Source organism: Chiloscyllium plagiosum, unplaced genomic scaffold (genome assembly GCF_037043375.1).
Source record: "Chiloscyllium plagiosum isolate Xiang-an unplaced genomic scaffold, Cpla_swu_hap1 HiC_scaffold_47, whole genome shotgun sequence".
In the NCBI taxonomy this organism is placed as follows: Eukaryota; Metazoa; Chordata; class Chondrichthyes; order Orectolobiformes; family Hemiscylliidae; genus Chiloscyllium; species Chiloscyllium plagiosum.
In genome coordinates this window covers 19,523,466-19,548,809 of record NW_028270185.1, presented here as the reverse complement: position 1 = coordinate 19,548,809, position 25,344 = coordinate 19,523,466, and the positions used below count along the sequence as shown (strand labels likewise).

Below are 25,344 nucleotides of genomic sequence, written 5' to 3'. Positions count from 1 at the left end.
CCTAACCACCCAACACCTGGAGGTAGAACACCTCATCTTCTGCCATGGGGCCCTGCAACCACATGGGACCAACGTGGATTTCACCAGTTTCCTAATTTTCCCCTCCCCTCCTTATCCCAGTCTCAAGCCTCCAACTTGGCACCACCCCCTTGACCGGTCCTACCTGTCCATCTTCCTTCCTTCCCACCTACTCCACCCTCCCCTCCGACCTATCACTTCCACCCACACCTTCATTTACTTATCACATACCCAGCACCCTCCAGTCCCACGCCCTCCCATTAATATCTCAACTCCACTCACCCACAAGCCTCATTTCTAATGGAGGGCTTATTCCCAAAACATCGTTGCCTGACCTACTGTGCTTCTCCAGCACCACACTCTCGACTCTGATCTCCGGCATCTGCAATCCTCACTTTCTCAAGGGGCCTGATGGGGTAATTGCTGAGATAATGTTTTCCCTCATAGGAGAGTCTAGGACCAGAGGACACAGTCTAAGAATAATGAGGCCCCAATTTATGACTGAGATGAGGAGGATTTTCTTCTGCCAGAAGGTTACGGTGGGCGGCACGGTGGCACAGTGGTTAGCACTGCTGCCTCACAGCGCCTGAGACCCGGGTTCAATTCCCACCTCAGGCGACTGACTGTGTGGAGTTTGCACGTTCTCCCTGTGTCTGCGTGGGTTTCCTCCGGGTGCTCCGGTTTCCTCCCACAGTCCAAAGATGTGCAGGGTCAGGTGAATTGGCCATGCTAAATTGCCCGTAGTGTTAGGTAAGGGGTAAATGTAGGGGTATGGGTGGGTTTCGCTTCAGCGGGTCGGTGTGGACTTGTTGGGCCGAAGGGCCTGTTTCTACACTGTAATGTAATCTTAAAAAAAAAGGTTAAGAGTCTTGCCACAAGGTTGAACTTGCCACAGAGAGCTATGGGGAACAGAGTGCTTGTATATACTTAAGACTCTTGATCAACAGGGGAATTAAGGATTACAAGGAAAACACAGGAAAGTGAATGTGAAGAAGTCAGATCAGCCATGTTTCTGTTCAATGGGGGAGCAGGCTTAAGGGGTCAAAATGCTACTACTATTCCCCTTATGAGCTAGGACATCAGAAAATTCAAATATGTAGTTTTGCATATCTTAACGCCAACTTGTCCCACTCTTTCCATCTATTTCTAAAAACAATCAACCAATTCTATTTTGCCCTCATCTGCTCTCACTTCTTTCTGGATCAGTGGTGCTGGAAGAGCACAGCAATTCAGGCAGCATCCGACATGCAGCTCGTCGGATTCTGCCCGAATTGCTGTGCTCTTCCAGCACCACTGATCCAGAATCTGGTTTCCAGCATCTGCAATCATTGTTTTTACCTGCTCTCACTTCTTTCCCACCCTCCCTCCCAGAACCACAGAAAAGATTCCCTTTCTCCTAACCTTCCATCCCACCAGTCTCTGTTTAACACATCATTCATCACTATGTCAAGTGTAATGCCACTAAACAAGACTCCATCACCTTCCCAGCACTACTAAGTCCGCTTCTTCTGTGATACTCTGGTTTATTTCTCAGTCACCTGCAACAGACCAACTTCTGAAACACTTTTCCTTTATCCTTTCCACAATCCAAGTCCCCAAGTATACCTCCTCTGTGCAACAATTTACTTGTCCTCTTTCCAATTTAGCACATTGTATTTGCTTCACACCTTAAAGGCTTGTTAGAATTAGAGAAGGTCAAACGTGGACTGCTTAACTGTTTTGCAGAGTAAACTTTTATTCAATCTGCAAGAGTAACCTTTTGCCTACCATTTTGATTCTACACTGTTTCCGCTCTGATCTCGGGACTACTGCACTACTCCAATGAAGCTCAATATAAGCTCAAGGAACAGCCATCTCATCTTTCCACTGCTGATTTTATATCCCTTGAGCCAATCACCAACTGGGGTACTGAGGGCGGCCAGCAGGAGGACTTCGATATAAATCAAAGCCCAAAGTCACACAGCTAGTAAAATCAATATGATGCACCAGGTAATGTTACTCACCCTTTGGGAGCAGGAACTCTAACTAAACCCGTCTCACTCTCGCTGTCTGAGGCTTTCCCCGCGTTTGCTGTGAAGTAGATGGAGACAGACTCCGTCGAGTCGTCACTATCTCGCTTAGATTCGTATCTCCTCTTCTTCTTCCTGGAGCTCTTGGGTTTCCTCAGGCTGGTCTGCCTCTCCACGATGAACTGGATACACTCCTTGAGAGACGACACCTCTGCCTTGAGACCGTCCAGGCAACTTTGGATGGAGTCCAGATGCCACCGAATCTCGTGATGCTCTTCTGAAGGACCGTGGGGGCGGGGCTGAGACTGGGGCCTGGCCTGCGGCTGCGTCGTGGACTGGGACCGGGCGAAGGGCTGGAGTGTACCTTCCGGCCCCAGGCCCTTCAGCACCAGACGGCTTTTGTGGTGCCGCCACATGTAATAGAAGCCCAGGAAGCCCGAAGCCATCCCGGCCGCGGCCCCCGTCAGCAGGCTCATGGCCTTGAATCTCTCCTGACTGAACATTAGGACAAAAGTTAAAAGGAGAGGAGAGCTTCTGGGTCACGCCATGACAGGAGCAGCTCCCAAACGTAGCCGGCGGGAGCCGAGTGACCACTCTCCATGTGACGCCCTGCTCCGTTGCTAAGGACGCGCGAGCGGGAGACAGCGGGTGGGAGGGGTTAATCTCGCGAGATTGGACTCAAGGATATCTCGCGATATCGGGACCATATTGGTGCTGTCCTGTCGCCATGGCAACGCCCGGAAGGCTCGGAGGCGACGAGAGACTTGCCGTGAGCTCTCTCTCTCTCTCTCACACCCTGTTTTTATGTCCTCTTCACCACTTGGACAAGCTGAGATTGGAAACTGACTGAATCCTGGTGATATTTGACTCCCTCTTTATTCAATGGCGTGGTTTACTTGTAGGTGAATGCGGAGTGTTTAATTTTGCGAGCATCTGTACCATTTATTTTCGAAATAATACCATTTTTATGGATAGTCAGTACTGGTAAAGAAAGAGGCCTGCTTGCCAAAGTTCAACCCTTGCACTCATCAGGACAGATGCAAGAATACCACATTTCAAAGGGAGCAACCATTTGTTCTGCATGAGTTAGCAAGTTGAATCTGATTGGTGGACAATGCAATGGAGCATTTTTCTTCTCCGACACAACAAAGATGATCATGATGACATTGTGAGATTCAAATTCATCTACTTATGCAGTTTGAGGGGCTCTTGTGAACCCTCACTTGCTCCAGATGTGTTATAACATCCAACCAAGTTGATTAAAATAACAATTCAGTTCGATGTATGATCTTTGAAATGGAGGGGGTGAGTGTAAACATTTCCTTGAACTTCGACTCTGCCTCTGTCCATTACCACTAGAGTGCTTGAATGTAACATTAAAGTCTTCAGTGCCAGTTCTGTGGGAGTTTGACACTGGCAGAGCAGACTGTTTTAAATGACCTTTTCAGGCCAATATAAAAGGCACTATTTTGAATATGGCCAGTGGAGTTCTCCTGAAAATCCCTGGTCGATATTTAGTTACCAAACAAAATTTCAGTTCTGCACTTGGTTGGACAAGGGTTTCCATGGTTATGGAAGTAAGGTAGGTCAATGGAGTTAACACACAGATCAATCCACTAAATTGAATAATAGAATAGGTATTAAAATCTATTGAATGTTTAAACAGTTTGAAAAGTTGGAATCTGAAATATTAGGATTGGTAAAATATAGCAGGATGTGACATATATAGATTAGTGGTTTGTCCCCTAACCATTAGTTGATTTTACCAATTTTTAAGGTTAGTTAATTTAAAGCATAGGTAGGTATTGAGTTTATGTGAAATCTTTCATAATCTTGGGACAATCAAAATTGCTTTTGAAGTACAATCATTTAAGTGTAGGGGCAGTGCAGCAAGCAATTTTCACAAAGGAAGACCTCTCGAACAGCCTTGGTATTTGTTTTTAATTTATATTCATTATTGGATAAATAATAGCCATGTTTGCTGAACTTAGAAAGACAGGCAGTATTTATGAGCAGTGGGGATAGAAGCTGAACATAACAATTGATTATATAGATGGGCAGAACTATGATATATAGATTTCAATGTCAGCAAAAGTAAGGCTATCTATTCATTTGACCCAAAAGGTAGGAACAGAGCAGTTTAGAAATAATGAAAAGCCAAAATCTACAGAAACAGAAAGATCCTTGGGATTATTAAAATGCCACAAACTGGTGCAAAAAAATGGCCTAAATGAAGGCTGACCTTTATATCTTGAGGATTAGAATCTGAGGGTCAAGTCTCAATATAGCTATACAAAGCCTGGTTCAGAGCATAGCTGGTATATTGTAAGTGGTTCTGGACATTAAACCATCAAAAAGGCATAATTTTACTTAATGTTTGGAGTTAAATTACAAAGAGACACTACACAGGCTAGAATTGTATTCCCTGGAATTTAGAAAGTTAAGGGATGATTTGATCATCCCTTAACTTTCAAGCTATTGGGAGCAGTTTGAAAGATCAGGAGAAATTAGCTCTGCTAACTTAGGAGCTAGAACCTTCCACTTTTTGGGAAAGCCCATGAATTGTGTCAGATTTGTTCATTGCATAAGGTCACGATGGTGAAAGGGTTCATGTTTCCATCGTCCTGTGTCCTGATGGGTCTGATATCAATCAGCATCTGGGTGGAGATTCAGTTGGTCTCTTGTTTTAGTTAATAATGTGGAGAGTTAGTGTAACTTGTATATAGTTACTATGATGTAATAGAATACATAATGTGTGAAAGACAAGAGGCCCTGCTGCTGAGACATATTCATGGTCCATCTTCCAACTCAGAATACTGAACAGCTCCAGAGACCAAAAGGATTGATTGCAGGCTAACCATAAGCCACCAGGCAATGCACTGGAAAACATCATGGCAGTGTGTATCATATCAGAATGCACATTATACAAGGACTAAAAGGGTTAAACTGAGGGCAAGTTGCCTAAACTAGGCTTGTATTCCTTTGAATATAAATTTAAAGGGTGATCTGATCTGATTAAAATAAATTTATACAATAAATACAAACTCTTTCTTCTGGTGAATGGAATCCAGAACAAGAGACCATGACTAATGAGCAGGTTTTCTTCAAAGAATGAGTAGTGGAAATCTGTAAATCAGTGAGTTTCAATGTGTGGTGCCACTGATGATCCACAATTTCATTTAAACAAAGGGACAAGAATTGCAAGAAAAGAAAGAACCTTTAAGATTGCAAATACATTTTTTTCAATAATTACAATTATGTAATTGTTGGAAAATACCTTGGTATTAACACTAGCACCTGAATTGTCTTCTAACAGAACACACCTAAATCTCCAAGTGTTTGGATGAATATATTACTGTAAAGAAGGAGAATACCAGGAAGATAACTAAAATGTTTTAGGGGGGAAATCCTCATAACCCTAGAGACATCAAATATCCCAACCAACCCTTGGGTATCTTTGGCTTGTGACCAAATAAAGCAAAGAAGGTACATTTAGGAAGGCATAAAGACTTTGTCAGAAACACTTACAGGTGAAGTGGAGGTGTTGGAGAGTGTGTATATCTAGACTAACTCATGCACCCAATCCTCCAACCAACACTTGTCTACAGATTTTTTTAATTGAAAAAATGCACTTTATTCATTAAAAACTATGCACAGACACAGGTACTAAAGCAGTTCTATATAATATTTGCAATATAGAGAAAAGTAAACACTAGAATTTGACATTCCCTGAAGGTGCAAGAAACCAAAAGCATTTCCTACTCTCAAAGGATTCTATTTGAGTATATTTGACGCAATGAGAGGAGCTAATAACTGAACGGACCCCCATTTAACTTTGGCAGAAATATCTTACATGATAGTTTTGCCCAACTGCAATTTGGTGGCAGATGCCCCAAGGTTTAATGCATCCCTCAGCATGTTCTCCAGAACCTTGGACTGTGGCAGTCTGCAACATTCTGTTGAGGTAAATTATTTGTGCTGGAAGACCAACAACTTTTGAGCAGATCAAAGAACATTTTTCATTGATGATCTTGCGGTTGCAGTCGAAGTTTGTCTCAGTGTTGTCCTGGGGAACAGACAGTAGAGGATAGAGTCCTGCATCACAAGAGTTGCTTGGGATGAACTTTGACAAAACAACTGCGTCTCTCTCCACAACTTTGCATAGGCACATTCCAGAAGATGTGTGACCTCTTTGTAGACAGTGTGCCACAAACATGAAGGATCTCCCAGGTAGTGCCCTTCTCACCACCAGACAAGCTACATCTTGTTGGAAAGTTCTGACAAATGTGCCACAGCAAAACTGAGCACATCTTACAATGTGATGACCAGGTTTTTACCCGAAATGGAAAAAGAATGATGCTCCCATTTGACCAGTTTGTACCTCATGTTGGCAATACACTCTTCTCACATCTTGGCACGCACCCAGCCATTCCGAATCTTATGGCCAGGACCTTCAGATAATCTGACCTGATGGCAAAGGGCATAAAGAATTGATCGGCCCAAATCCCAAAGAATATGGCCTTGCTCTTGCCTTGATTTACCTTGACTCCTGAGGCCAGTTCGAACTGGTCATAGATGCTCATGAGTCTGTGTACTGAAGCAGATCCAGGCAGAAAACAGTGACGTCATCATGTATAGGGAGGCTTTGATTTGCTGGTCTCTGTGCCCAGAACTGTCACCCCTCTCTGGCTTGTAGTCTTCCTGAAGGACTCAGAAAAAGGCCCTATACAACACAGAAACAGAGCAGGAGAGAGGGCACAGCCATGCCTGACCGCCGATCTAATCAGGAAGCTTTCTTATTCCCACCCGTTGATTGAGACTCCACTACCGATGTTGGTGTAAAATGGTGTAGTTTGTGCATTCACTCCCCAAAGCCTATTTTGGAGGACACATCCCTCACGTAGGTGTGCAATATCCTGTCAAAGGCAATATCCTGGTCCAAACTGATTAGACAGATGTCCATTCTCCCTTTCCTGCACTTAGGTGATCATATACCTGAGAAGCTCAAGGCTCGGAGAGACCTTCCTGCCCAGTATACATTAGTTGGTTGGGGTGAATCATTGAGCTCAGAGCAGACCTAACTCAATTGGTGATGACCTTGGACACAATTTTATAATCTAAATTTAACATTGAAACTGATCACCAATATCTAATTTCTTCCCTCTCCCCCTTCTAATTGTAGAAAAAGCTAATAATATCTTCTTTCATCGATTCGCACATGCTACCTGATAGAAGTATGCTCTTGTATACCTCCAGCAGGTCTTGGCGAATCACGACCCATAAAGTTGAATACAACCTGGCCAGCAAGCCATCGCTTCCGAGCGTTTTATTCTTTTCAAAGGACTCAAGGGCCTTGGTCAACTCATCCAGAGCTAATGGCTGATCTAGCCTCTCCCACATGCTATCATTTAAGATCTTTATCACAGAATATGGGAACAACTGAGAAAACATGCTGTGGGCATCGTGTCACACAGTCTGGCATAAAGGATTTGCTATCCTTGGGATGTCAGACTGAAATGACATCTTCTTCCTTCAGGCTTTTGATCAGAGCTCTGCCGGTGCATCTTTTGGGAGAAGAAGCACATGTATAGAATGGACTCTAGACCAGAAGATTATCTTGGAGGTCTCTGAGGCAAAAAGAGAGGCTTGCAAGTTGTTTATCTCCTGGAAATCCTCCTTGATATTGACCCCCATTGTCTGCAGCAGGACTAAGTTCTGCATGCTTTTCTGGAGTTTGGACAGGACTGCCCATCTTACTCTCTCACCTTTTGAACACCTTTAATGATGAAAGAACCTCTTGATGTTCTCCTCAACTGTTCCCCACCAGTCTGCTGGAGACTCAAAGAGGGATTTCATAGTTCTCCAATCTGTGTAATCCCTTTTGAGCTCCTTAGTATGTTCAGCTTCCACTTTCCTTTGCTGATCGTCCTGAAGGTGACAGACAGTTAACAGAAGGTAGAGGTCAGAGAAGAACACCATCTCAACAATACCCAGGACACAAACAGGAATTCTGTCCTTGAGCTGAGTCCAGCTGCATTGATGATACAGTTCAAGTCACCAGAATGACCGGCTTGCACATCGCCAGCAAAAATGGCAGCAGTTGCAGAACGACCAGCCACTCACTCTTTACTGCTGGGGCATACGTGTTAATTTGTCTCGCAGAATTGATTCTGTACATAGTATCTGCTATGAGGAGGCATCTGACCACCACTTCCCTAGGAGATGTTGAAGTTGCCTCCTAGCAGCAGAATATCCAGGCTGGAGGAACAGCAATCAGTACTACCTGACCAAATTGAGGCCTGTGGGCCCACAGCTCCATTTCCTTTAGTTGCTGAGGTGTGATATCCTGCACTCCAGCAGAAACAGGAGGTCTGCTACAAATTGGGCTTTTTTTAAATTTCAAAAATATACTTTGTTCATAAAATCATCTGTAAGTACATATAAGTGTTCTAGACCCCTGGTGCTGTGAGGCAGTAGTGCTAATCACTGAGCCACCGTGCTGTTATGTTCATATGGAGGCAACAAGAAGGTCTGACAACCAAACGGGCCCTTGTTATAATTTGGCAGAAAGACCCTGGACAGCTGTCTTTTCCCATTGCACCTTGGCAGCACGTGCCCCAAGCTTTAGTGCATCCCTCAGCATGTAGTCCTGGACTTTGAAATGTACCAATCTGCAGCAGCCGGTCAAGGTAATCTCTTAGAATATAATCATTTCTTGCAGTAGAGGGACAGTTACCAGTCTGAGAAAAGAATATTTTAAAGAATACATCAGGTTCCAAGTGATTGATTGCGATAGGGGACTCTCTAGTCAGAGGCACAGACAGATGACAGATCAGAAAGGTGAGTTGCCTGCCTCGTGCTAGGATCAAGGATGTTTCGGTCAGGGTGCAGAATATTCTCAAAGGAGAGAGGGACCAGCAGGAGGTTATTGTACAATTAGAACCAACGACATAGGCAGAGAAAAAGGACAAGATTCTGAGGAGAGAATAAAGGAAATGAACTAGCAAGTCAAAAATCATGTCCTCAAGGCTAGTTACTTCTGGTGGAGAAGAGAAGGATTCATATTTTTGGATATTGGAATCTCTTCTGGGGTAGAAGTGACCTGTTTAAGAAGAATGAGATGCACCTGAATTGGAAGGGGACTAATATACTGGTGGGGGGATTTGCTGGAGCTACACAATAGGATTTAAACTGGTAATGTGGGGGGATTGGGAAGCGAGTGGGACCCAGAGAAATAGTGAGAAAAGAGATCAGTGTGAGGATGGTGCACTTGGGAATAGGAGCAAGTCAGGCAGGAACAAAGTAGAGAACGAGGTAGAACTGATAAATTAAACTGCATTTACTTAAATGTGAGATGCCTGACAGGTAAGACAGATGAACTCAGGGCATGGGTGGGAACACAGGACTGGGATATCATAACTGCTACAGAGATGTGGCTCAGTGATGGACAGGACAGGCAACTAAATGTTCTAGGGTAGAGGTGCAATGTGAAGGATAGAAAGAAGGGCAAGAGAAGAGGGGTAATGGCTTTTTGATTAGGGATAACATTATGGCTGTACTGAGGGAGGATATTCCAGGGAGTACAGTCAGTGAACATATTTGGGTGGTGGTGGAGAGTTGCTTTTTGGACTCAAGGCCTGTGACCCATCGGTGTGCCGTAAGGATCCGTTTGACTTTTTGTCATTTATATAAATGACTTGGATGTGAATATAGGAAGTATGGTTAGTAAGTTTGCAGATGACATCAAAATTGGTAATGCAGTAGATAGCCAAGAAGGTTATCTCAGAATACAACAGGACCTGGATCCAGTGGGCCTAGGAGTGGTAGATGGAGTTTAATTTAGATAAATGTGAGGTGCTGCATTGTGGAAAGGCAAATCAGGGAGAACATATACACTTAAGGGTAAAGTCCTGGGGAGCATTGCGGAACAAAGAGAGCTTGGGGTGTGGGGTGGCATGGTGGCTCAGTGGTTAGCACTGCTGTCTCACAGTGCCAGGGATCTGGGTTCGACTGTCTGTGTGGAGTTTGCACATTCTCCCCGTGTTTGTGTGGGTTTCCTCCCACAATCTAAGGATGTGCAGATCAGGTGAATTGGCCATCCTAAATTACCCATAGGTGCATTAGTCAGGGGTAAATACAGGGTAGGGGAATGGGTCTGGGTGGGTTACTCTTCGGAAGTTTGGTGTGGACTTGTTGGGCAGATGGGCCTGTTTCCATACTGTAGGTAATCTAATATTCCCTGAAAATGCAATTGCAGGTAAACAGGATAGTGAAGCAAGTATTTGGTACACTTGCCTTTATTGGTCAGTGTATTGAATATTAGAGTTGGGAGGTCTTTTGCAACCATACAGGACATTAGTTAGGCCACTTTTGGAATACTGCATTCAATTCTGGTCTCCCAGCTACAGCAAAAATGTTGTGAAACTTGAGAGGGTACAGAAAAGATTTACAAGGATGTGACCAGGGTTGGAAGGTTTGAGATATAGGAAGAGGTTGAATAGACTGGGGCTATTTTCCCTGAAGTGTTGGAGGCTGAGGGGTGACCTTATAAAATCATGAGGGCATAGATAGGATGAACAACCAAAGTCTTTTCCCCAGGGTAAAGGAGTTCAAAACTAGAAGGTATAGGTTTAAGGTGAGAGTATATGAATAGGAAGGTTTTAGCGGGATATGAGCCAAGTGCTGGCAAATGGGACAAGATTAATTTGGGGATATCTGGTCAGCATGGACGAGTTGGACTGAAGAGTGTTTCCATGCTGTACATCTCTATGACTCTAGATATTATGCTCCCCCAATCACACTAAATTATTTTCCTTACCCCATCCCAAGGTAACAAATAATTGTTCTAAGTAAACAGAGAACATACCAAAATCACACAGCTTGTCAACATCTGTAGAGAGGCCAGATAGAGGTTAACTTTCTTGATGTGGATGCTTGGTCAAAATGTTTTCAAAAAACATTTTGTGACACAGGCTGCTCCACCTTGAAAGCCCTGTAGGTGGTGCTCTTTGAGTACCAATTGAACATATTTCTTCTGATCACAAGTCAGTATTTGGTTAGTCTGAAGATAGAACAACCCAGAGTTGGTTCTGGACCACAGATTATTTCGGCCAAATGATTCAGGCTAAATTTTCATCTCTGGAGGGAATCTGGACCAAATTAGTTTATCCAAGCATTTTTGTAGAAATAGGAGAATACTTTCCATTATTATGGTACCTTTAGTGATCTGAATTGATCTGGTGAACATTTGGGAAATGTTTTCGCTGGTATAATTTAATATGGTCACAATACTTTGAAAAATGAGGTGAAAATGTATCAAGACAGCTGGAGAAATATTCCAGTCACCAGCAGAATTATGTCAAAAGTCACTGTCCATTTAATAGTGCTGTCAGTTTTGGTTTCAGAATGCAGCCATATTCTGAATTAGATATTTCAGCACTAATTGTTCTACATTAAGTGCTCATTTTAAGTTATCTCATTCAACATCTTTGCATTTTAAAGTCATTGAGTTCCAGAGATCTATGAGCACCACCTGACCTCTTCTGTACCAATTAGGAGAGGCTTGTCCTCACGTTCAAAGTAACCTTTTTACCTCTGTGAAGAATACATCAGTGGTATTTACTATATGCACTTGCTATTTCTGTGACTTGCTGAACCCCATCTGCCACCCATATGCTTATTCCCCTGCTAGCTGACCCTCTTCTGGCTCATTGACTCACTCCCACTCACTGACCTCCAGCTTGCTGCCTCTCTTAACTCACCAGCTCTCTGCTACATTCCACCTCTCTCTGACTCACTGCCACTCTCTCACCCAGTCATTCTTCTGCTTGCCACTTTCCTTACTACCCTTCAAACTGGAGTGCCTCTTGTTCCCTCCTCTCTTAAGAACATAGGAACAGGATTAGGCCATTCTACTCACTGAGTCTGCTCTGCCATTTAATACAATCATGGCTAATCTAACAATTCAATGCCTTTTACCCACACTATCCATATAACTCTTTATGCTATTGGTAATCAGAAATCTTATATCTTCTGTTTTCAAATATACTCAACGACTGAGCTTCCACAGTCTTCTGGAGTTCCAAAGATTTATAAATTGTAAGTAAAAGAATTTCTCCTTACCTCAGTCATAAATGGCATCTCCCTTTTTCTAAATTGTGCCCATTGGTTCTAGACTCCCTATTTGGGAGAAAATATCTACTCTGCCTGTCTCAAACCGTTTATACGTTTCATCGAGATCACCTTTGAAACTTGAGAGAATGCAGGGCCATTTTGCTCATTTCTCTTCATAGGATCATCTTGCCACCCAGGAACAAATCCAGTGAACCTCACTGCACTCCTTCTATGGCAGTAATATCTTTCCTGAGATAAGGAGACCAAAAAACTGCTTACAGTACTTTCCTGGTGCAATGTGACCAAGCTTCTATATAATAGAAGTCATATCTCACTATTGCTGTACTCAAATCCTCTTGCAATAAAGGCTAATATTCCATTTACCTTCGCAATAGATTGCTGTACCTGCATGCTAGCCTTCAGTGATGAATTGACAAGGACACCCAGCCCCTTTGCATATCTACACTTCCAATTTCCCATCATTCAGGAAATGAATACACTTCTCCCTCACCACCCCTCTCCCAAGACCTCACTCGTAGCAATTGTACAGAAGAGAGAAAAGGCTAGGGAGTGACTGGAATGGGTAAAGAAGCAGCAAGTGGAAGACATGGTGAACAGAAACTTGATGATCAAAGTGGAGAGCAGGTAAGGTGGGAAGCAACAGGCATGAAAGGACAGTTAGTGAGTCGGAGGATCAGCAAACTGGAGCAGCAGCATTCAGTTGAGCTACCGTAGTTATACATTTCTAAGTTTGTTAAAAATGTCATTTCTGACAAAAACAATTTAAGGACATATTATTTCAACTTAATGCTTTTTACTGAGAAAGGTCCAACAAAATTTAAATAAGGTTTTACATTTGTATAATGAGAAAATCTGATATGTTTGATATTGTTTCAAAGTTGTATTTTCAGGAAAGAAATAACAATGTTATCCAAGAAATAGTCAATTATTTTACTGTTTTATGCACATGCAGCTGATTCAAAGCAATTAAGAGGTGGGCACTAGATCTGACTGCAATAATGGATTTCATCTCTACCCTACTTTTAAGCTTTGAGGATAAGATGTGAGAATGGGTGGAATGTACCTGCCTGAATAAAAGTTAATGTACTTTTAATGAATGAATTAGAAATAGAATGAGCATAAGTTACAAGGTAATGTATTTTGTATAATAAATTAAGTGATGGGTTTTGAGAAGATTTGTAGGTCAGGTTGAGGTTCTGGATGTAAGTTTGCTGGGCTGGAGGTTCATTTTTTGACATTTCACTACCATACTAGGTAACATCATCAGTGAGGCGCCGGTGAAGCACTGGTGTTAGTGACCGCTTTCTATTTATGTGTTTAGGTTTCCTTGGGTTAGTGATGTCATTTCCTGTGGTTATGTCATCTTCTGTTCTTTTCCTCAGAGGGTGGTAAATGGGGTCCAAGTCAATATGTTTGTTGATAGACAAACATATTCTATGCCATGCTTCTAGGAATTCTTGTGCGTGTCTCTGTTTGGCTTGCCCTAGGGTGGAGGTGTTGTCGCAGTCGAAGTGGTGTCCTCCTTCATCTGTATGTAAGGATACTAGTGAGAGTGGGTCATGTCTTTTTGTGGCTAGTTGATGTTTATGTATCCTGATGACTAATTTTCTGCCTGTTTGTCCAATGTAGGGTTTGTTACAGTTCTTGCAAGGTATTTTGTAAATGACACTAGTTTTGTTTGTTGTCTATATGGGATCTTTCAAGTTCACTAGCTGCATACAGAAGCAATCATCCCAACACCCACAAATGAAACCGCTTTAGAATTTTATTTCAATGAGTCACCACACACTGCAGCACAGAGGAACTATGAAGAGCAGAGGAAAATCACCTATACAGCATATTCATAAAGAACAGGTACCCAATGAATACAGTCTGCTGATTTCTCAGCAACAAACCCAAACAAGCAAACAAAACGTGCCCAGAAACCCTAGGTACTCTCCCCTACATCAAAAACATCTCGGAAATGACTGGCAGACTATTGAGACCTTTTGGCATCATGGTAGCCCGCAAATCCACCAACACACTAAAACAGCAGCTAATGAATTTGAAAATTAAGAAAAATATATTCTGAATTTACAATTAAAATGGATAACCTTACATTTCTTCATATTGTATCCCATCTGCCAAATTTTCTTGAAGGGCCTTGGCATCCTCCTCACAATTTGCCCCATTATTTAGTGTTGTGTTACCTGCAAACTTGGGACTGTTACAAAAGGGATCCACAAATATTCCCATCCTCAATGAAGGAAGAGCCCAGCATATCAATACAAGAGATAAGTCTGATGCATTGGCAGCAATCTTCAGCCAGAAGTCCTGATCCATTTGTGTTTCCTTCAGTGGTCCCAACATTACAGGTGCCAGCCTTCAACCAATTTGATTCACTCCATGTGATATCAAGAAACAGTTGGAGGCACTCGATACTGCAAAGGTTGTGGGTCTTGACAAATTCTGGCAATAATGCTGAAGACTTATATTCTGGAACTCGCTGCACCCCTAGCCAAACTTTTCCAGTGCAGCTACAACACTGGCACCTATCTGACAATGTGGAAAATTGTCCAGGTATGTCCTGTACACAAAGCAGGACAAATCCAACTGGCCAATTTGGGTACCACCCCATCAGTCTGCTCCCAATCATCATAAGGTGATGGGAGGTGTCATCAACAGTGTTATCAAGCAGCACTTGTCTCACACCAACCTGCTGACTGATATCCAGTCTGGCACCAGGGCCACCTAGCTCCTGACCTTATTACAGTCTTGGTTCAAACATGAACAAAAATGCTGAATTCCAGAGGTGAGGTGAGAGTGACAGCCCTTGTCATTAAGGCCACATTTGACTGAGTTTGGCCTCAAGAAGCCCTAGCAAAACTAGCATCAATGGGAACCAGGAGAGAAACTCTCTACCAGCATATATATGCTTGTTGATGGTCAGTCATCTCAGCTCCTGGCATTTTCTGCAGGCATTCCTGAAGGTAGTGTCCTAGGCCCAACCATCTTCAGTTACTTCATCAATGTTCTTCCCTCCATCATCAGGTCAGAAATGGGGATGTTCATTGGCTTTCTGAAAGAAGGCAGCGAGTGGTGGTTGATGGAAAATATTCAGCCTGGAGTCCGGTTACTAATGGTGTGCCACAAGGATCTGTTTTGGGACCACTGCTGTTTGTCATTTTTATAAATGACTTAGACGCAGGCATAGGTGGATGGATTAGTACATTTGCAGACAACACTAAAGTTGGTGGAGTAGTGGACAGTGTGGAAGAATGTTACAGGTTGCAGGGGGATGTGGATAAACTGCAGAATTGGGCTGAGAGGTGGCAAATGGAGTTCAATGCAGCTAAATGTGAGTTGATGCATTTTGGGAAGAATCACAGGAAGGCAAAGTACTGGGTCAATGGAAAGATCCTTGGTAGTGTGGATGTGCAGAGGGATCTTGAAGTCCATGTACATAGATCCCTGAAAGTTGCCACCCAGGTGGATAGTGCTGTTAAGAAGGCAGGTGTGTTAGGTTTCATTCATAGAGGGATTGAGTTCCGGAGCCGCAATATCATGCTGCAATTATACAAAACGCTGATGCGGCCACACTTGGAATATTGTGTACAGTTCTGGTCCCCAAATTTCGGGAAGGATGTGGAAGCATTGGAAAAGGTGCAGAGGAGATTTACCAGGATGTTGCCTGGTCTGGAGAGAAGGTCTTCTGAGGAAAGGCTGAGAGACTTGGGTCTGTTCTCCATTGGAAAGAAGGCAGCTAAGAGGGGATTTGATAGAGACATACAAGATGATCAGAGGATTAGATAGGGTAGACAGTAAAAGTCTTTTTCCTAGGATGATGATGTCAGCATGTATGAGGGGGCATAACTACAAATTAAGGGGTGATAGATTTAAGACAGATGTCAGAGGCAAGTTCTTTACGCAGAGAGTGGTAAGGGCGTGGAATGCCCTACCTGCTAATGTAGTCAACTTAGGGAGATTTAAACAATCCTTAGATAAGCACATGGATGATTTTGGGATAGTGTAGGGGGATGAGCTGAGAATAGTTCACAGGTCAGCGCAACATCGAGGGCCAAAGGGCCTGTTCTGCCCTGTATTGTTCTATGTTTTATGATTGCACAACATTCTCACCTCCTTAGATAATGAAACAGTCCATGTTCAAATGCAACAAGACCTGCACAATATCCAGGCTTAGGCTGACAAGTGGCAAGTAACACTCGTGCCATAAATATGTCAGGCATATGGATGATTGTAAGATTAGGGAAGGGTATATTGATACGCTAGGATATGTCAATTTTAAGGAGGAGGTGTTGGGTGTTTTGAAAAACATTTAGGTCAGTAAGTTCCCAAGGCCTGATGGGATCTATCCCAGGATACTGAAAGAGGCAAGGGAGGAGATTGCTGGTGCATGTACAGAGATCTTTGTATCCTCTTTAGCCAAAGGTGAGGTCCCAGAAAACTGGAGAATAGCCAGTGTGGTTCCTTTGTTTAAGAAGGTGACCAAGGATAATCCAGGAAATTATCGGCCGGTGAGCCTTATATTAATGGTAGGGAAATTATTGGAGAAGATTCTTAGGAACAGGAGCATTTGGAGAAGAATGGACTTATGAGGGACAGTCCGCGTAGCTTTATGCAGAGGAGATCTGGTCTCTCAAAGGTGATTGAGGTTTTGAGGAATTGATGATGTTGCCTACATAGACTTTACGAAAGTAATTAGCAAGTTTCCTCATAATAAGGCATCCATGGTGAGTTGGCAAGTTGGATACAAAATTGACTTGATCATACAATACAGATGGTAGTTGTGGAGGGATGTTTTTCTGGTGACCAGTGGTGTTCCGTTAGGATCGGCGCTGAAATTTCTGTTGTTTATAATACATAAATGATTTAGATGAAAATATAGGTGGTCTCATTAGTAAGTTGCAGACAACGCAGAAAATTGATGGAGTTGTGGATAGTGAGGAAGGTTATCTGAGGATATAGGTCAGTTAGAAAGTTGGGCAGAGGAATGGCAGGTGGCGTTTAATCTGGACAAGTTAGGTTAGATTCCCTACAGTATGGAAACAGGCCCTTTGGCCCAACAAGTCCACACTGACCCTCTGAAGAGTAACCCACCCAGACCCATTCCCCTACATTTACCCCTGACTAATGCACCTAACACCATGGGCAATTTATCATGGCAATTCACCTGACCTGAACATCTTTGAACTGTGGGAGGAAACCCACACAGACAAGGGGAGAATATGCAAACTCTACACAGACAGTCGCCTGAGGCAGGAATCGAACCCGGGTCCCTGGCGCTGTGAGGCAGCAGTACTAACCACTGAGCCACCGTGCTGCCCTAAGATGACTTCTATTGGTATAGTACTGAACAAAAAAGTGTGAGGTGATGCATTTTGGGAGGTCAAATACAAGAAAAATGTGTACATTAAATGGCAGAGTCCTTAGGAACATTGATGTACAGAGGGATCCAAGTCCATAGCTCCATGAAAGTAGCAACACAAATGGATAAGGTGATAAAGATGGCATACGGCATGCTTACCTTCAGTTGTGACGTGGAGGCAATCAGTCCATGTGTCATTTTATAAATTCCTACTTTGGAAATAAAACTGGTCTGACTGAAAGTTGGAATACAGATTTTAACCTCACACCTTTAATGCGTTACCTGAGCTGAGATGTCACCTTCTTTTATGAAACCTTAAATTATCTTGGGAATGTGACTGCAAAGAAGTTCTGGGATCTACATATTAATTAATGAAATTCCATTCTAAGTCATTAAAGGTTTGACGACAATCCAAGTTTATCCAATACATTGCATCAGTTATATGACATTTTGATCTTTTACTATAAATTCTGTGTCCTATGATCCTGCCACACTAGCTACATGAGGAAGGAGCAGTGCTCCAAAAGCTTGTACTTCCAAGTAAACCTGTTAGACTATAACCTGGTGTTGTGTGATTTTAAACTTCATCAGTTGTGGCATTGAGTATAAAAATAGGCAAGTTATGTTGCAGTTGCATAAAACTTTAGATTGGCCACTTTTAGGGTATTGTGTGCAGTTCTTGTCACTACACTATAGGAAGGATATGGAGGCTTTGGAGAGGATGCAAAAAAAGGTTTGTCAGGATATTGCCTGAATCAGAGTGTATTAGCTATAAGGAGAGGTTGGATAAATGTGGATTTTTTTCATGAGCGTGTCGGAGGCTAAGGGACCTGATAGAAGTATATAAAATTATGAGAAGCATGAAGTGGGTGAGTAGGCAGAATCTTTTTCCCAGGTGGAAATGTCAACTATAAAGGGCTATAGGTTTAAAGTGAAAGAGAAAAAGTTTAAAGGAGATGTGCAAGGAAAGTTTGTTTTTATGCAGAGTGGCAGGTGCTTGGAACATGCTGCCTGAGGAGATGATAGAAGCAGATATGTTAGCAGAGTTTAAGAGGCACTTAGATAGACACATGAACAGGCAGGGAATAGAGAGGGTACAGATCATGTGTAGGCAGTTGGGATTAGTTCAGAATGGCATCATGGTCTACACAGACATGGTAGGCTGAAGGGCTTATTCTTGTGCTGTACTGCTCTATGTATCTATGTCTCTTATTGGAGAGACATAGAATACATTCCAACCCCGACCTCTTGACATTTAATTCTGAATCCCCCACTATCAGCTTCGTGGGGTTTACCACCAGAAACTCATCTGAATTCGCTATATAAATGCACTGGCTACAAGAGCTGGTCAAAGGCTAGGAATACTGCATTGAATAACTCACCTCCTTACTTCCCAAATCCTGTCTACCATCTACAAGGCACTAATACCAGGAGTGTGTTGGAATATGTTCCACTTATGTAGATGAGTGCAGCTCCAACAATACTCAAAGCTAATATCATCCAGAACAAAGCAGCCTGCTTGATTGGCACCATATCCACAAGCATCTATTCCCTCCACCACCAACGCTCAGTACCAGCAGTGTGTACTATCTGCAGAATCCTTAGTTTGCACCTACTGAACCACAACCACTTTCATCTGGAAGGACGAGGGCAGCAGATCAATAGGAAACCATCTGCTCCAAGTTCTCCACGCCACTCACTATCCTAACTTGAAAGTTTATCGCTATTCCTTCACTGTCACTGGGTCAAACTCCTAGAACACCCTCTCTCACAGCATTGTGGGTCTACCAACAGACATAGTCTGCAGCGGTTCAAGAAGGCAGCTCACCATCACCACATTCTCAAGGGCTAGTAAGGATGGGCAATAAATACTGGCCAGCCAGTAACACAAGAGAATAAAAAAAATTCCTAATCCCAAATAATTGATTATAGATTGTGAATAGATGGCACCCAAGCACTGATCCTTGTGGCACATCCCTAGGTACAGCCTGCCAATCTGAAAATGACCCATTTATTTCTATTGCATGGACAAGATGGCGGTGAAATATGGATCCTAAGCTGGATCGTGTCCTTTCCTTCTTTTTCTCTTTTTGTGTTTTTATTTCTTTCGGTTTCTTCTTTTCTCTCTACTTACCTTCATTTCCTCAGATGGCATCGGTGGTTGAGAGTTGAGCCAGCCCAGACTCATGGGGCTCCCGACCTCAAGGAAACCCAGTGGGGATGGACACGGGTCACTCCCAGCCTCCTGGAAGCTCAACACAGACTTCCAGCCTTGAGGAATCTCAATGTGGACTCCAGGCCTCCTTGAAGAAGCCCAGCATGGACTCCTGGTCTCGAGGAAGCCCAACACAGGCTCCTGGCCTCATTGAGGAAGACCAGTGTGCACTCGCAGCCTTGAAGTGAAGCCCAGTGTGGCCTCCCTGTTTTAGAAGGACTCAATGCTGAACTTTTACCTTTATTTGTTTATTTTTCTAATTTAAACCTAAAATTTTGTGCTTCGGTATCTATACCTAGGATGGCACCAGAAATAGCGACTCTTGTATACTCTTGTATGTTGCAGTACTCACATATCCCTGCGCTTGAGTACACATGACAAGAAACCTAACTCTAATTCTATCATCTATTTTCTGTCTGTTAACAGGTTGTCAATCAATGCTAGTATAATCCCTGAGTCCCATGTGCTCTAATTTTGTTTACTAATCTCTTATCTGGTGCCTTATCAAAAGCTTTCTGTAAAGCTAAATATACCACTTCAACCAGTTTTCCCTTATCTATTTTGCCAGTTATATTTCCAAAAAAATCCCCTGACTGATCTGTTTGGAAATTATATTCCTTTCACAAATCCATGTTGACTCTTGCTAATACTACCATCACATTCTCAGTGTCCCCTTATCACATTATTTATTTATAGATTCTAGCATTTTCCCTCTGATATCAATTAACAGATTTGTAGTTCCCCCTTTTCCTTCTCTTTCATTTTTTAAATTCTTGGGTTATATTCACAGGAACTATTCCTGGGCATGTAAAATTTTGCAAGATGATAACCAATGCATCTACTATTTCTACAGACACCTCTTTCAGCACTCTAGGTCCAGGGGATTTCTCTCGAGTTTATCTTTACGAATATTAATATCTTGCAGTTCCTCATTTATATTAGTCCCTAGATTCTCCATTATTTCTGGACAAAAGTATTTTCAATATTTTCATATGTCAAAGCAAACACAAAGTATTTGTTTGGTTTCTGTGCCATTTCTTTATTCCCCATCAAATGTTATCTTGACTCTGCCTGCAGTGGATCCCTTTTTTGAGCCATGTTAGGACAGACAAAAGCTTGGTCAAAGAGGTAATTTCTAAGGATCCTCTTAAAGGAGGAAAGAGACAGAGAGATTTAGGGAGAGGTATTACAGAGCTTAGGATCTTGCAGCTGAAGGCTTACATATTAATGGTAAAGAAGTGAAAATCAGGGAGGTGCAAATTACAACACTTCTTCCTCCTTTACAAGCAGAAGCTGAAATGGAAGGGTCCTTCACAGAAAGAAATACAGTGCTGGTCCGAGGCAGAAGAAGAGCATCTTCAGAACTGCTTGGAGTCAGTGGACTGGACCATATTCAAGTATTCAGCGGAAAACCTAACGAGTATGCCAACATCGTCACAGACTTTATTCATAAATGTATGGAGGCCTGCATGCCAAAGAAGTTAATCTGGGTGTTCACCAACCGGAAACCTTGGATGAACCGAGAAATCCACTGCCTACTGAAGACCAGCATTCAAGTCAGACAATCCAGACCTATATAGAAAGTCCAGATATAATCTCCTAAAAAAGCCATCAGGGATGCCAAGAGGCAGTCCGGACCAAGTTAGAGGCCCAAACCAACCATACGGACACCCACCACTTGTGGCAAAGCCTAAAGAACATAATAGGGTACTAAATGAAGCAGAGCAAGATAGCAGACAAAGACACATCCTTCTCTGATGCACCCAGTGCTTTCTATGCTCGGTTCGAGCAGAATGCCAGTGGCGCAGTGTCACCTGACCTGACCACCCCAGATGCACCTGTTCTCACCATCACCACTGTAGACGTCAGATTGGTGTTCCTGAGAATCAACCCAAGAAAAGCGGCAGGCCTTGATGGTCCCCAGCTGTGCATTTAGATCCTGTGCAGACCAGCTGATGGAGGTATTCACTGCCATCTTCAACCTCTCCCTCCCACAAGCTGTAATCCCCACCTGCTTTAAGACAACCACCATCATCCCAGTACCTAAGAAAGCGTATGTAACGTGCCTTAATAACTATCACCTAGTGGCACTGACCTTCACAAAGGTGAAGTGCTTTGAGATGCTGGTCATGGCCCACATCAACTCTAGATTCCCAGCCTGCCGTGATCCCTGCAATTTGTCTACCGATGCAACAGGTCCATAGCGGATGCCATGTCCTGAGCCTTACACTGATCCTTGGAACATCTGGACAACAAGGACGCCTACGTCAGGCTCCTGCTCATCAACTACAGCTCCGCCTTCAAAACCATTAACCCTCCGGATTAATCTCAAAACTCCGAGACGAGGTCTCGGCTCTGCCCTCTGCAACTGGATCCTCAGCTTCCTGACCCATAGACCACAATCAATGAACATAGACAACTGTATCTCCTCCACAATAACCCTCAAAACAAGAGCCCCAACAAGGATGCATTCTCAGCCCCCTACTGTACTCCCACAACTTTGTAGCCGAATTCCAAGCAAACGCCATTTCCAGGTTTGCTGACGACACTACAATGGTAGGATGGATTTTAGACAACGATGAGTCAGAATACAGAAAGGAGATAGAGAACTTGGTGACGTGGTGCAACCTCTCTCTCAATGTCACCAAAGCAAAAGAACTGATCATTGACTTCAGAAAGAAAGGAGAATATGCCCCCATTTATATCAATGGAGTGGAGGTTGAGAGGTTTGAGAATGTCAAGTTCCTAGGAATGACGATAACTGACAACCTGTCCTGGACTTGCCATGTAGATGCGATGGTCAAGAAAGCACAACAATGCCTCTTCTTCCTCAGGTGGCTTAGTAAATTGGGTATGTCTAAAAGGACCCTCACTAACTTCTACAGATGCACCATAGAAAGCATACTATCCAGGTGTATAATGGCCTGGTACAGCATCTGCTGTTCCAGGGCCATAAGAAACTACCGAAGGTTGTGTGCATAACCCAGACCATCACGGAAGCCAACCTTCCATCCATGGACTTCATTTACATCTCTCATTGCCATGGAAAGGCTGCCAACATCATCAAAGACCCATTCCATTCCACTAATACTTTCCTACAACTTCTTCCATCAGGCAGAAGATACAGAAGCTTTAACTCATGCACCAATATGTTCAAGAGCAGCTTTTCCCTACTGTTATTGGAATGATGAATGGATTCTCTAAACTTCAAATAATGTTGATCTTATCAATGTTGATCTTGCTTCATGCATGTCCTGTGCAGTGTAAACTGTATGCCTCACTCTGTCCCAAGTTTTTTCACTCTATGATCTGCATGTCCTTGCTTACTATGATCTGCCTGTAAAGCTCACAAACAAAGCTTTTCACTGTACTTAGGTACACGTGACAATAAATCAAATCAAGATGCTAGAATTTGAGGAACGCAGAATGCTCAGGGATTTGTACATCTAGAGGATGTTAAAATAAATTGAAATGGGTGAGGCTATTGCATGATCAGAAACATTTATGGGTCAGCACACACCGGGGTGATGAAGTTGGCAAGCCTAAGCTTGATGTTTAAGAAGATTGGAGACCTGTGCTTACATGAAGGTAATACGAACTTCTGAACCTTATAATTGAATATTACTCTCTTAATTTGAGGGACTTTAAATCATATTGAATGTTATTTATAGTAGATTTGTTGAGTTCAAATTACATTATTTTCTACACTGTTATAATATCCATACCTTAATGCTTCTGTTAAATGACAGTCAGAATCTTATGAATTTTAATGCGTCCGTTAGTAATATTACCAAACAGGATTTCAACGCATGATGAAATTGGAAATGTATCTAACAGCTGCACAGCAGGATTTGTATGGAGGAAAAGTGATTTTGGTTTGTTGTGTAATTCAGGAATTAATCTGCTTTTAGCTGATTAGAGCACTTTGCTATCAGTTTGACAATGTTGTGCCTTCAGGAGGGGAGAAGATGAGAAAGGGGAAGCATGTGACCCATGGGTCAGGGTATGTGGAGAGAACAAACAAATTTATGATCCAGATGTTTTTACCAAAATTCAAAGCAAGTGACTGACATATCAATATAATCAGAAAAAAAAGGGGAATACAGAGAAACCTCAATTATCCGAACGAGATGGGCGGGCACTATTTTGTTCGGATAATTGATCATTCGGTTAATTGATTTCCTCTGGGGCTCGGACTTTTCTGTGAAGTCTGCTCCCCGCTCGGGACACAAGGCAAAAGCACACTGTGTGCGAAAACCCACCCCTGTCCGCCCCCACCCCCCTCGCCCCCAACCCTGTCCCCTACCAATTATTGTAAACACCAATTGTTAAAGTTCACTTGAGAATGTAACTTTTTAAAAAAGTTTTGCAATTTACATATGAAAGAGCTGAAACCAACATGGTCATTCTAAAAGATGAGAGACTTAACAAACAATCCTGGTCTTTTTCAGTATATAAGTTCAGTTACATCACACTGTAAACTTTTGCTATAAATTTCTGTGTCTTACAATCTTATTCTCCACAACCACATGATGAAAGAGCAGCGCTCCGAAAGCTAGTGCTTTCAATTAAACCTGCTGGACTACAACCTGGTGTTGTGTGATTTTTAACTTTGTACACCCTAATCCAACACCCGCGTCTACAAATTCTGCAGAGATTGTCATTTTAAAAAACATTTTAGGCAAATGGATTGTTCTTGGAGGATAAAGTGTAGGACATTTCAAAATATGTGATATCCTGGCATGTGCCGTCAAGGCACTAATCATATGTGGTTGTCTCTCGGGTCTTTGCAGACACAACTTGGTCAGGAAATACAATACTAAGATGTTCCTTGAATCACTCATTCAGAAGAACAATAATCTACAAGCTGAACTCAAAAGGATTTTCTTTTTTTCAGAAATTTGAGTGATCGACTGGATAACCCTGCCTCTCAAACTCTTAATTTCAATTGAAGACCAGTCACTGTTCAAACAGCTCCGGCAGAGGACACAACAAAGCAAGCAGTATCACCGGTCATGCAATTTCTAGAAAGCCTTGTTTAAAAATTATCTCCAATATCCACAGAGACCTTCCAATTAATACTTTTGAAGAGACCACTCCAGGTATTTCTGCATTCGAAATATATCCATTTTCCACAATGCTTCAAAATCTAAGTCCTCCAAGAAATATTAAATGTGAAATATTTTTGTAACTGATGGAACGCATTGCTACCAGTGTCCATCAGTGATGGAAGGAATATAGTATATGTCTACATCTCTATCACTCATACTTATTTAATTGTTACTCATGATAATTTTAAACTTAAATGTACAATTATTTTAAGCTCTTTAAGAAAAGCTCCATGGTTTATTTGCCATTTAACCTTAATTAGATTTGATGTTTTATGTCTCACAGCTGGTAAGTAATAAATCTTTTCATTATTAAGTCACATGTCATAGTGACAACAACATCCAGATCCCACTGCTGCCACCATAATCTAATAACTTGGAGCCATTTCTTTATAAATAGCCACATTATTAACCCTAATCTGTTGTGTCTTCATCATCTGCTATGGATGCAGTCATGAACTTTTACCTTCAAGATATTTATGTCTTCTGAAGTAA

At 42.5% G+C, this 25,344-nt stretch overlaps 2 protein-coding genes across 4 annotated transcripts in view; one reads left to right on the top strand and one right to left on the bottom strand.

Moving 5' to 3' along the window:
- Positions 1-2,670, bottom strand: part of LOC148135999 (regulator of microtubule dynamics protein 3-like) — an 82,640-nt gene extending 79,970 nt beyond the window's left edge. The window contains exon 1 of the mRNA XM_087984115.1: positions 2,022-2,670. Coding sequence (XP_087840241.1) covers positions 2,022-2,530 — 509 coding nt within the window. The 5' untranslated portion in view covers positions 2,531-2,670. The remainder of the gene's footprint in view (positions 1-2,021) is intronic.
- Positions 2,671-2,817: 147 nt separating this feature from the next.
- LOC122542888 (cdc42 effector protein 2) overlaps positions 2,818-25,344 on the top strand; it is a 67,132-nt gene continuing 44,605 nt past the window's right edge. For 2 of the 3 annotated variants that reach the window (XM_043681013.2, XM_043681009.2), the window contains exons 1-2: positions 2,818-3,332; positions 24,639-24,843. The gene's annotated coding sequence lies outside the window, so the exon portion shown is untranslated. Of the gene's footprint in view, positions 3,333-22,751; positions 23,330-24,638; positions 24,844-25,344 lie in introns of those variants that run through there. The other variant, XM_043681010.2, reaches the window with a different exon arrangement.